Below are 12593 nucleotides of genomic sequence, written 5' to 3'. Positions count from 1 at the left end.
TTTTAATTCCCAATTATCCACACGCTACCTCTACCAAAACCAACTTCAATTCTATAACCACATTGCCGCACTCACGACAACATACTACCTCTTGAGCGTCTTCTGCTTCTCCGCATCCCTAGCAACATTCCTGCCCTCAACCAACAACCCCTTCTTCCTCCTCACACCATCCATGTACCTCTTGGCCACATTCTCCTTATCCGCCAACTCGCCCAAATCCTCCAGATCGTCCTCGGTAAACGGAACCCAAAAGGGGTCCTGGTCAAGCACCTCGTATCCCGCAAAAATAAGCTGCGGCTGCGCGGCTCCCGACGTACGTTTTCGCATCTCGTCAGCAAAGCCAAAGGACTCGGCCACGGGCAACACAGAGTTGATGCTGAAGAAAGGTGTGCCTTCCTTCATCGCCTCAGAGAGGACGCGGCCGCGGCGGCGGGTGAGCACGTCGTAGACACGGCCCAGGACTTCCGTCGAGGCTTGGATTTCGACGGTGTACATTGCCAGCATCAACCGCGGTGACCAGTCGAGCATGCCGGAGCGGAGGGAGGACGTGAAGGTCTTGATGATTTCGCCCGTCAGGCGAGGGAGGCGGTCGCGGGCGGAGGATTCGTCTTCGGTGGGGTTGATGACCACGTCTTCGAGGAAGACGGCGATGCCGCGGACGGGTTCGTGGCAGAGCGGGCCCTGGGCCGTGGCAAGCTGGAAGGCGTAGGGGATCTTGTCGGCTACGTGGGCCGGGTGGAGGGCTTCGTCTGCTTGGGGCGCTGCCGAGCTGTCGCGTTCGGAGGAGGCTGTCTGGGAGAAGAGCTTTGCGAGGAGGCCTTCTTTTGTGGCATCGATGAGGATGTTGGGGCCGGTGCGACGGGGGCCAAAGGCGGCGATGCGGTCGATGGCGGATTTGAAGTGTTCGCGGCCGCCGCGGGAGGATTCGAGGGCGGATTGGAGGCCGGTTTTGAAGTCGTCTAGGGACATTATCTTTGCAGCTGTGAGGTCTGTGTCGACGTCGATCTTTTCTTCCCCAGGGGCGGCGTCGGCGGTGCCTGCAGAGCCATTTTCTTCGGCTGTCTCGCCTTCGGCTGTTGCGTTGTTGTTTGTGGCGGGCGTGCGATCAGAGTACATGCGTTTGATGACGTCGCCATTCTTGAGGAGGAAGTCCGTGGCGTCGGACGGCAGAGGACGGACCTGGAGGCGGATGGAGACCTGCTTGGACGAAGTGGTGCCAATGACAACGCCGCGGCCAAGGTCCTTGTTCGCGGGGGGCCGCATCTCCTCGGCGCGGACAATGGTCTCGCGGTAGGGAACGATGGGGGCGCCGGCCTGGATGTCGCAGCGGGCGAAGCGCTCCTTGAGATCCGTGAGGCAGCGCTCGAGGTGCAGTTCGCCGGCGGTGAGGAGGACGTGCTCGCCGCTGCTGAACTGCTCGTACTCTGCGCAGGGGTCGGACTGGACGAGGAGGCGGAGGCCGTGAATCATCTTGTCGAGGTCGGCCGGGTTGACGGGCTCGAGGGCGACACGGACGATGGGTTTGCCCAATGTGCCCGCCACGCCGGCGAGGTTGACGGCGCCGTCGAGGTGGCTGCAGAGAGTGCCGTTCTTGAGAAGGTGGCCCTCGAGGCCGCCGATGCCGAAGACGACGCCTGCGGGGACGGAGTCGAGGGACTCGAGGTTGCGGCCCATGAGCATGTAAAGCGCCGTTACGGTGACTTGTTTTGGTGAGGGCTGCGCGTTGGGGTTGGCCGGGGACCATTTTGGCGGGATGACCCAGAGGCTGTCGCCGACGGAAAGGGTGCCCGAGTACATGCGGGCGAAGCCGATGAGGTGTTCGGGATCGACTTCTTTCTCTTCGTGCTCGGGGGCGTAGCCGTCCAGATTAACCTCCTCGAGCGCCGTCGTGAGGTCGTTGATTCCATTTCCGCTTGAGGGGGCCGCGGCTTGGGCGCGAGCGGCTTCCGCTCTCTTCTTACGGGCGAGTTCCCTTGCCTCGTCGGCGGTCAACTGGCCCGGCTTGCGCTTGTTGTGGGGGAGTTCGCTCTCGGGAACGGAAACCATTTTGCTGACGTAGGCCACGACGGGATCTGACGGGCCGGTCTTGAACGAGATCATGGCGTTCTTGATCTCGTCGTTGATAGCATCTGAGCCAGGGACGTCTTCCAGCATCTCGGGCAGTCTCTCGGCTTGGGCAACTGGGGGTGATGGCAGGGACTCGATGACGGAAACCAGCATGGCTGTCGAGAGCGGCAACCAGGATGCAAAGACTGTGGTCAGGAGCAGGCGGGGGTCTCGGGAGCGCATGATGTGTGGCGGGATCGTTAGTCCAAGGGACTTTGTAATCTTCTCCAGCAACGTGGGGTCGCCCCTGTTGTTGTCGCCGCCGACGGTGGCTTGGTAGACCGTCCAGATAGGCTCTAGCACCAGCTGCACAAACATGGGCTTCAGGTTTCGGCCCTTAAGATGCTTCTGGCCCAGAATCTTCTTGGTCTTGGGGTCGAGGTAGAAGCTGCCCCATAGCACCTTTTCCATGACATCCCTCTTGATGCCGAGCTTCTTTTGGTATAAGCCGGCAAACTGGCGTACGGTGAACGCCCAGCCGTCAATGGCGCTGCTGAAAATGACGTTGTTCTTCTCCGGCGCAAAGTAGAGATCCTCGTCATCGCGCTCCTCAAACTGCAGCTCGCCAGACTCGGTCATGGAATCCAGACCAGCCTCTTTGGCAGCCGCCGCCTGGACGCGCTCCTCCATTCGCTCGCGCCAGTTGAGATCCTCTTCCATACGCTCGCCCTGGAAGAAACTTCCCAGCACGGCGTTGACCTGCTCGAGAATCTTGCTGAGATGAGTGTAGGCCTCGGCAGGCGTCATCTTGAGCTCGGTAATGAGGCGGTCAATCTTGTTGATGACTAGCAAGGGCTTGAGCTTCTCGGTCCACGTCTGGCGCAGGACGGTCACGGTCTGACTGCACACGCCCTCGACGGCGTCGACGAGCACGACGGCGCCGTCGCATAGGCGCGAGGCGGTGGAGACCTCGCTGCTAAAGTCAATGTGGCCGGGCGAGTCGATGAGGTTGATGAGGTACTCCTTGGCTTCGGGCTCGGCGTCGGGTGCGGATCTTCTCAGCATGGAGAAGTAGAGGGAGATGGCGGAGGATTCCATGGTGATGCCTCGGAGCTGCTCATCAGGCCTGGAGTCGAGGTACCGGATCTTGCCGGCGAGTTTGGGTGAGATGATGCCGTTTGTTGCCAAGAGGGCGTCTGTCAGTGATGTTTTGCCATGATCAACGTGGGCCAGGATGCAAATCTGGTTGCGGTCAGTCACTAAGAGACTGAACTGATGATGAGATGAGAACTTACGTTGCGCACATCTACGGCATGCCTTTGCAGGCTAGCCAGCTTGTCGGGAGTTACAACAGGCATGATGGGCGGATATGCGATGAAGGAAGAGTGGCAGAAGAGGGGTTCAAGGGGGTATCAAAAGATCTATGGACAGAAAGCAATGCCAGATGAAAGAAGCAGAGTGAATGAGAGAGCAGGTCTGAGGGTCTGTGTGATGCCTCCCTGCCTTAGCTGGTATATGAAAGCCAGTGCTGAGTATCGTTGTTTGCCCGAGGCAGATGATGTCGTTATTGACTGGGGGGTCTTTGGCAAAAGGAGCGAGTACCCAAGTGAGTTGATGATGATGATGATGATTCGGCGACTAAATTGGCCCTGGTCTGTGACTAATAGGCCGACCCGAACTGGGAATTCAGGTCAGAAGCAGGACGAGATGATGGCTCTGATTCGCCACCCTGCTGTAAGAAGTTTTGCAGGTACGAGGGTGACTCTGACTCTTGTCCCTGGTATTGCCAGACTCTGAGTGTGTATTGGGAGGTTGATATTATCCCAAAGAAGATGAGGTGGATGCACCGAGCAAACTGGTGCAGTGATGAGTAATGTTGTATAGCGTGTGTGTCTATGCAGCTCTTTTTCTTCCTTCGTCTCTTGGGGAAGGAGGGGGGATGTCCTCCAGGGCAGGCACAGGCAACGTTGGAATTACCTCAGCGGACTAACCCCGCCAAAAAATACATTCAGCCCCTCCAACGACGCATCGACCGAAAGAAAGAAAAAATTAAAGCCACCAGAACCCCTCTATAGCCGTATAGCCGCATTAACACTGTTAAATGCAACCCAAGGGTGGCCATCGGCTTCATCCCCACAAATCGTTCTACCGAGGGTGCAACAAACCCTAACTCGCCAAAAATTCACTGGCCCCTCTCTCCCAAACCCAACCGGTGCCTGCGATAACCTCAGCAAAAGCCCCCGCGGGATTAGCCAGCGAAAAGGAAATTTTCGACTCGTCCGCCGAAACCCCACTCCTGTCGAGCGAACCCCCTCCGAACCCGACCGCCCATCTGTCCTCCCAACTCCCTTCGAAGGTTGAAGACATCGCCAACTTTTCGCGCCCTTCCTCTTTCGGAACCTCGTCAATTTTTCCTATTTTTCAATTTCTATTCCTTACACTACTTCGTGTGGGAATAGTCTTTCACCGAAAAATCCACCCACCATGAGCGGCTACCAAAACGGAGAGCGGCCCGTCCGCGTCGACGACGACAGCGACGTCGAGGAGGAGGCCCTCGTCAACGACTACAAGGAGCAGGTCCAGTATGAGGACAACATTGGCGAGGACCTCGAGCAGGTCAACTCCCTGACTATGGCCCAGCAGACCGACGACATCCAGTCGCGCCTCGCCGCCGCCGCCCAACCCCTCGACTTCTCCGCGCCCCTCGAGGTCAAGTTCCAGAGCTACGACTCCTACTGCAGCCTGTTTCACTTCATCCTCAACAGCGAGGGTCCCGTCGACCTTGAGCCCCCTTCGGTAAGCTTCCTGTAGTCTCTTTTGCTTTTGTCTCCACATGAAGCCATACCATCGCGAATAGCATCACCAAACGTGGACTAGGGAAGCTAACATGTTTTCAACAGTACTACTGGGCCTGGGACGTCATCGACGAGTTCATCTACCAGTTCAACTCCTTCTCGTCCTACCGCATGCGCATCGCCCGCCAGGGCAACAACGAGGAGGAGATGCAGGTCCTCAAGGAGAACCCAAACACCTGGGGTTGCTACTCGGTCCTCAACGTCCTCTACTCCCTCATCCAGCGCTCCCAAATCACCGAGCAGCTGGCCGCCATGCGCCGCAACGAGGACCCCATGGCCGTCGCGGGCGAGTACGGCTCAAAGAACCTCTACCGCATGCTGGGCTACTTCTCCATCATTGGCCTCCTCCGCGTCCACTGCCTCCTCGGCGACTTCAGCCTCGCCCTCAAGACCCTCGACGACATTGAGCTCAATAAGAAGGCCATGTTCGCCCGCGTCATGGCCGCCCACTTCACCACCTACTACTACGTCGGCTTCTCCTACATGATGATGCACCGCTACGCCGACGCCATCAAGATGTTCTCCCACATCCTCGTCTACGTCTCCCGCACAAAGAACTTCCAAAAGAACGCCCAGTACGACTCCATCACCAAGAAGAACGACCAGATGTACGCCCTCATCGCTATCTGCGTCGCCTTCCACCCCACCCGCCTCGACGACACCATCCACTCCGCCCTCCGCGAGAAGTACGGCGACCAGCTCCTCAAGCTCCAGCGCGGCGGCCCCGAGTCCCTCCCCATCTTTGAGGAGCTCTTCCGTTCCGCCTGCCCCAAGTTCATCTCCCCCGTGCCCCCAGACTTTGAGAACCCCGAATCCAACATCGACCCCGTCGAGCACCACCTCGCCGTCTTCATGGAGGAGGTCAAGATCAACATGATGAGCCCCACCGTCAAGTCCTACCTCCGCCTCTACACCACCATGGACCTCAACAAGCTGGCCGGCTTCCTCGAGGTCAAGCCCGATGAGCTCCGCTCCTGGCTCCTCGTCAACAAGCAGCGCACCAAGCAGTTGCGCTGGACTGACCACCCTAGTCTGTTGGACGGTGACCTCATCAACGTCAGCGACCTGGACTACGCTATGCAGGGTGTAAGTAATTCCGGGAAACTACAGCTTCTAACATGAGCTGATTGTTGTCACAACAATATGCTAATCATCACATTCTAGGACCTGATCCATATCTCGGAAGCCAAGGTTGGCCGCAAGCTGGTCGACTGGTACCTCCGTAACCTGTCCCGCACGTACGCTTGAGCGACCGTAAAGGATACGCTTCGGGTCCTACAAAACCAGCAAAGGCAAGATGGACGACCAGCTGGCCGAGAGGAAGACGAAAAGAAATGGTTTGGTAGCAAAAGAATACCAGGGGGTGTTTGTATGCATGTTGGCACATTGTCAATATGCAAATGCGTGTAGTTACCAGGAATCTGCCAACGAGAGGTGTTGGAAACTCCCACCCTCATCCACTTGACGTTACCTGTGGATTCGAGGTCGGAGGGTGTAACGAGGATGAAAAAGACAAAAGGGCAGAGAGAAGTGGTCAAAAATCACTTGGGAAGAAATGGGAGGGCCCGATAGAGGGATGCTCGCATTGTTACGGCGTTCAGGCGTCTTTGCTTCCTGGAACACCTGGACCTGGTTGGCTGGGCGGGATGAAGTGAACCAAGGGGAATAATTAGAATTCAAAGTACAAACGTCCATCCGAAGCTTTTCGAGGCCAGTAGAGTCGCGACAACAGCCCATGTGCTAACGGACCTCTCAGGGACGGGAGTCTGGGCCCAAAGTCGGTAGCAGTTGATCAAAATGACATACTCAAAGTACTAGGACCTCTTTCCGTTCAAGGAAGCCATGCCAGCCAGTGTCATTGAGATCTGAGCCGCTCAATTCATCGCCCGGCGGTTCAAGCCAGGGTTCCATAGCAAAGAGTAATGGCAACAAGAGCTCTTCAATATGCGCTGTTCCTCTTGACAAGCATCACGACACTTCGAATATGCAAAGTTGATGATCGTCATTATTTTCAGTCTTTCCCGCGATACGCTTGCAGCGATCAGCCCGCTTTCCCCGTAACCCTGATAGGAAGCTGGACAAGGAGTGTGCCAAGGGCAGGTTGTCCCGGGAAGGTTACAACGTTGCCCGCACACAACTGGTCGGCGGAGACCACTATCTAGAGGAATCTCTTTGCCGAAGTGGAGTATGCGTACGGAGTAGGATTTTGAAACGCGACTGTAGCGGCATCGCATCTCCTCCTATAGCACTTGCCTCAGAGACAATGAGACACTCCTTTACGAGCTATTGAGGGCAGTAGTCGCTAAGGCGGTGCTGGCGGAAAGTGTAGAGCATGAGGCGATGAGAGGGCCTGCTAGTCCATGGCGCGCATCGAAACTGAGGTAAAGCTAGTCAAAGAAACGCGAGTGACCGATGGGAACCTTTCCCCTCGATACCGCAATGATGATGCTCAAATGTGATAAAACACCCTGAGCGGAGCCAGCCGGGGAGCATAGTCCAATCTAGGTAGTGCCTCCGCACCGACGCCGCATCGGCAGACCGGGGAAATTATCGGTCGGGACGGGGACGGGATGGTCCGCAAGGAAACTGGAGCTTGATTCCCGTTTTCCTAGTGGTTGGTAGTCAAGCATGTGCCACTTACCAGAGCTAGACGTTTAATCTGGGACGGTGTCTCACGTTGTTCCTCCCTAGCTGTCCTAAATCTGTGCTCTTGTGTCTTGGCTGTGTCCCCTGCGAGTCAAATTTGGCCCTGTGTGCGTGCTTGTGCGGGTGTGTGTGCGTGCTGGCTGTCCTAGAGTTGCCAAGATTGTTGGGGTCGTACGGGTGTGAGTTCGGAGCAGCGAGTAGTTGGCATCACGAGTCGCGCTTGACGTCGTCTTTTCTGGACCGTCTTGCAGCAGCCTCCGAACCAGTAACTGGGATACTGGGACAAACGAGCACGAGAACATGAAAGACGAACGTTTGGAGCTCGGTTATTGCAGGCCGATCGGCATGCATGTCGGTCAGTACGCAGCATTACGTTTGAACTTACGCAAGCAATCGTGGTATTCTGCGTGGGTTTCTGCGATGAGGTTGCCAAACTGTACGCTCGATGGGCTTGGCCGGCACGATGCGCTCTTCCTGGTTGGTGTCGGTTGAACGTCAGATAGGGATGCTGCAGAACGCAAGCAGGAAGCCGCGCTGAACAGGATGTTTGATTACGGCATGCGTGCCGTCGCAAGACACTAGCATTTGCCGCAGGCAAGCGATCCTGTAAGACCTTACAATGCATTCAGTGTAGGTCATCGTCGACATGCGACAATGCAGGATGTCGGGGCGCATCGAGAAGTCCATGACATTGAGCTGCCTCTGACGAGCTTTTGGAAACCCGTTATCTCTCGGAATCCCGATTGGTTCCTCCATTGATTGACGGCGATGGCAGCGGGAGCATGCCATGTTTTCGACCTTACTAGATGGTCCATGGTCTCTGTGCCGTGCAACATTGATGAGTTGATATTTGATAGATAGCGAGCATACGCCTTCCCCTGCCTGCCCCGTGGCTTGAAGTAGTGATTTGGCTGGTCCATCAGTCCGCGCCAGATAGGGGACCTTGCTCCTCTGCTTCGGTGAGACTGCAGGTCGCATATGGCGATTCCTGTTTTAGCGGGGACCGTGTCGGTGAGAAGTGGTATGGGTACATGAACAAGGGCGGAGAGGTTATCGATTCCAAGGCCAACCCGCAAAAGCAACACCGGAAGATCGGGACGGAATTCTGGGCGGGAGAATGGGCTGCGAATGGCATCATTGCAGACTGCAATGGGTGCCGAATGGCGTGGAAAGGCAAAATAGTGGACGTTGTTTTCGTTTCGCCTTGGCATGGGCTCCCTCTTTTCCCGACCGCTTGTGCCTGCCGGCTTGGTGTCTTGGGAGTGCATCCCTTTTTGATCTCTATTTCCCTCCCAAGGCTTGCGTCGTTGTCTCGTCTGCAGCGTGTATCCGCAGTGTGGTCTAGCCGACCCCTCAACTTGTACCCCTGCGACCAAGACGGCTTCCTGCGACATTGATGGGTCCTGGCCAAGAGATTTGAGCGCCGAAAGAGAGGTTGCGGGACTGAGCCGCTGTCCCCATTTCCAATACGGGACCGAGCCAGGCGTCGGACTAATAATTTGGGCCATCTTGCAAACGTGAAAGAGGCACGAAAGGGTTGCGAAAGAAAGGCAAAGAGATACAGTTGGCTTGGCTCTCGCTTGGCGTACGGTTGGGCACGAAGTGTGGATTGAAGTGGATGGGCCGGATTGTCGCAAAATCGCGGACCGGGGGCTAGAGACGAAGCATGTCATCTCATTAACAAGAAGAAATGAGAAGAAGCAAGGTTCGCAGGCGAGTTAGCGGGTTAGAGCGGCGCGCGCACACCGACTCGAATGCTTGTTCTCGTTCTCTTCTTTCGCTCTTGCTAGGAATCGGGGGAAGAATCAAGATTGGCCAACGTGCCTTAGTGGTTTGCCAAGAGCTTGTTGGAGGTGGCCGAGTGGCCGAGAGGGGCGGGAGAAAGGGGTGAAGTTGCAAAGAGTCGAGCGAAGGCGGCGAAGACTTCAGTCTTAGCACACGGAGGGCCGGCTGGGCAGACGTGAGAGTGCATCGACAGCGATGAAGGAAGCCTTTGATTTTTGGTTCCGTTTCTTGGTGTGAACCATCCCACATGCGCCTGGGTATCCGCAAACTGACCTTGTCGTCTGGTGTTACTGGCGCTGGTAGAGGATTGATGAGCATCCTTGAGAAATCCCGCCAGATGCGTTAAATGGCTTGGCGCATCGCCTTCAGCTATCGCTTGGCGCCATCCACGTTGGTGGGATTGCTGGACTTTTGGAGGGTTGTGACACGGAAGCGTGGTATGATTTGAACATGACGGAGGCAATGATGAACTATGCGCAGGGAGTAGTGAGCACAGTCGTAGACTTCGTTTCTGAGTAATTGTTCTCTGAACCCTAGGGCAGGCACCGCAGGGGATCGAGGCGTGGGAAGGTGGTGCTGGTCGAATAAGAAATCCGACTTTCTGTCTGACTACAGCACGTCAGAAAGTCTGGGTAGGACTATCGTGGTGTTTGGAAAGTCTAGACGGAGATGCTGCACACCCACTGGCTGCGAACGAGAGAGGATGCTATGTCGTGTTACTGCAGGTCATGACAGCGACGGATAGGCAGACGGCGAGCGAGCGAGCAGTAGAGAGCGCGAACAGCAACGGCGGCCAGTTCGTCTGTTCAAGATGGGATATCCGTGAAGGCGAGTCATCCAGAATCTGTCCCGTTGAGTATGTGCTGGACGGTATTGGAGGGATAGTCTCGGGTGGATGGGGACTACTGTACAGAGTAAGCCGTAGTGACGTGCCTTGGGAGCCAGGGAGCCTAACGTACTGTGTAAGAGTCAAGACAGCCAGCAGGGATGGGCGTTACGGCGGGTGCTTGAAAAGGGGAGCCGAGAAGCTTGAAAGCGAAGCTGGAAGTCTTGATGTGTAATTTGAGCCAGCTCAGGCATTAGAGGCGCCGTAGAGCGGAGAGGATGATTGGGCTCGGTACTTGGGGTGGTCTTGGCGAGTTTGGGGTGGTGTTCCCAGGGTTATTTTGGGTCTGGTGGTGCTGGTGCTTGTGCCGGTGCTGGTGTTGGAAGATGGAGTGATAGGAAGTCTCGGAGGCCGCGGTCTTGAGTCTGTCGTATTCCGTCCAAGGCATCTGTAGCCTGTCGTGGGGATGTGAATCTCGCAGTCTGGTTACGAAGCGAAGGAGTTGTCACAAGCCTGATGGTTGAAGGAAACAGAGTCCAATATGCATTGCTAAGGCAAGGGAAAGCAAGGCTTGCGAATGATGCGGATGAGGGAAAGGCATGCACTTTGACACTGGTCTTTGGCACTTTCCTACTATCAGAGACTCAGCCTGGGGAACCTGGCAACTGGGAAGGAATAAGATGCACCGGGGGCTCTTTCCAAGATGGATGGAAGCTGCAACCCATCGAGTTGACATCAGGTGCAGCAAGTGCAGCTGGTGCAGCTGGTGCCTGTGGGTGACCCTGGCTCCTGCCCTCTCCTTTTCCAAGGAAGGTTCAGCTGAGTGAGATAGGCATGCCGAGGAAGTCATGCCTCTGCCTTAGGTTCTTTCCCATGCATCCAAAGTACCTTTCTTCCTGCTTTACATGTCTCAAGTACCTACGTCCATCGGCTCCTTCTCTTGATCAGATCAAATTAGCCTTGTAACTCAAGTACCTCAATCCGTATTCATCTGCTCAGGCCAGACAAGCAGGAATAGGTACCTAAGAAAAGGTAGGTAAGGTACCTTAGGTAGTAAACGCCCAAAGGAAGGAAGACGTTGACCAGAACTGCGAGAGTGGGAAGGGATACATAACCCACCGGCAAATCTCGGTGCACACACAAGTCGCGACTCTCTCTGGGCCTGGCCAACGGCATCAAACAAACTCGAAATCTCCAGCCATCTCATCCCTGCGCACTTGCACCGCATTGCACCAGCTTCCCGAGCCCCTCCCCTCCTCTCCTCCACTCTTCCGTCCAGCTGTAGCGTAGCTGTGGGTGTGAAAGCAAAAAAAAAACCGAGATTCGACTCGAAGGCCTCTCTTCTCCGCCTGAGGTGTGCGCATTACCTGGCCCACCGTCCACCATCTCAACCGCAAAAGAGAACCCCCAGCCGAGACGACCCCGGCCGACCAGGGTATCAACCATCGCCAACCCCTGTTTTTGGTGCCCATTGCTGCTCTTCTCCCTCCAAAACTCTCACTGGAGCTGTGCGTCACGCCGTCACCCTCTCGAGAATTTGCACAAGCTCGAGAGCTGTCTTGTCAGGAAGAGGAGAGGAACACGGAAGAACAGAGCAAATACAACAAGCGGACCGTCTCGCATCCAGACCCAGACCGTACTTAGACTACTCCAGTCCTCCGCAACCTCGAGCCTCCCTCTACCTTGCTTCATTCTCCGAGCTTCTCATACGAATATCGACAGAGTACCGATACTGTATGTGTGTTCCGTCACAACCAACCCACGCATGCCCAGACTTTTCCAACCCCATTCCTGAGCTTCTTTTCCAGCTGTGTTGTCTCATTCTCTGCCCATTCCACGCCAGTCTCAGTCTCAAGGATATACTTTGTCCACCCCCGCATCCAGCAGCCTGGACTGCAAAGGGCCTACCAACTTCTCACGGATACTGACCGTTAGGTAGCTCTACCGACCTACTCGAGTCACATCAAGCCCGTCGCCGTGTCCAGAGAGTCAGAGACCGAGATAACGTCCTTCCTCGGCTTTCCCTCTACTGCTCCCACCCGCTAGCCAAGCTCTCAGCTCTGTTGCCCCGGCCGCTTTTCCGCCCCGTTTTCCACACACCTGAGCGGCACCAGCAACAGCTGTCATCCTGGTCAACTAACAACATCACCTGCTCACCGACCCGGTCTGCCATCACTTAGACTCTAGACCCTCGACCCTCGACTCGTACCGGCTGCGCTACCGTTCACGCCACACCCCGTCCTTCGGCTTCCCATCCAACAACAACACCATCCTCGCGCTTCCCTGTGCCTTGTGAGGCCCCGCAGGTCTTGGCGGAACCGCCTCCTACGCTGTGCCCCCTCGGCATAAGAGAGAGCTCCGTCTCTTCAAAGACCACGGCGTGCGCCTACAAACATAACTTCCTTGGCATTGCTGGACATACATATCATCTTGTT

At 56.1% G+C, this 12593-nt stretch overlaps 3 protein-coding genes across 3 annotated transcripts; 1 reads left to right on the top strand and 2 right to left on the bottom strand.

Moving 5' to 3' along the window:
* Nucleotides 1-84: 84 nt before the first annotated feature.
* On the bottom strand, nt 85-3404 carry BDZ83DRAFT_591063 (elongation factor Tu GTP binding domain-containing protein; the record flags this gene model as incomplete). Its single annotated transcript, XM_060506396.1, has 2 exons — nt 85-3288; nt 3342-3404. The coding sequence occupies 2 exons, from the start codon at nt 3402-3404 to the stop codon at nt 85-87; spliced, it is 3267 nt and encodes a 1088-aa protein (XP_060358972.1).
* A 1126-nt stretch (nt 3405-4530) lies between these two features.
* On the top strand, nt 4531-6149 carry BDZ83DRAFT_656929 (eukaryotic translation initiation factor 3 subunit L; the record flags this gene model as incomplete). Its single annotated transcript, XM_060510915.1, has 3 exons — nt 4531-4842; nt 4947-5987; nt 6066-6149. 3 exons carry the CDS (start codon nt 4531-4533, stop codon nt 6147-6149), a joined length of 1437 nt encoding a protein of 478 aa, XP_060358971.1.
* Nucleotides 6150-8015: 1866 nt separating this feature from the next.
* Nucleotides 8016-9640, bottom strand: BDZ83DRAFT_122589 (uncharacterized protein). Its single transcript, XM_060501159.1, has one exon. It carries the CDS (start codon nt 9218-9220, stop codon nt 8183-8185), a length of 1038 nt encoding a protein of 345 aa, XP_060358970.1. The 5' UTR covers nt 9221-9640; the 3' UTR covers nt 8016-8182.
* Nucleotides 9641-12593: the final 2953 nt, after the last annotated feature.

This window comes from Colletotrichum acutatum, assembly GCF_030867785.1.
Source record: "Colletotrichum acutatum strain CBS 112980 chromosome Unknown BDZ83scaffold_164, whole genome shotgun sequence".
NCBI classification, from domain to species: domain Eukaryota; kingdom Fungi; phylum Ascomycota; class Sordariomycetes; order Glomerellales; family Glomerellaceae; genus Colletotrichum; species Colletotrichum acutatum.
This window is presented reverse-complemented; position numbering and strand designations above follow the sequence as displayed.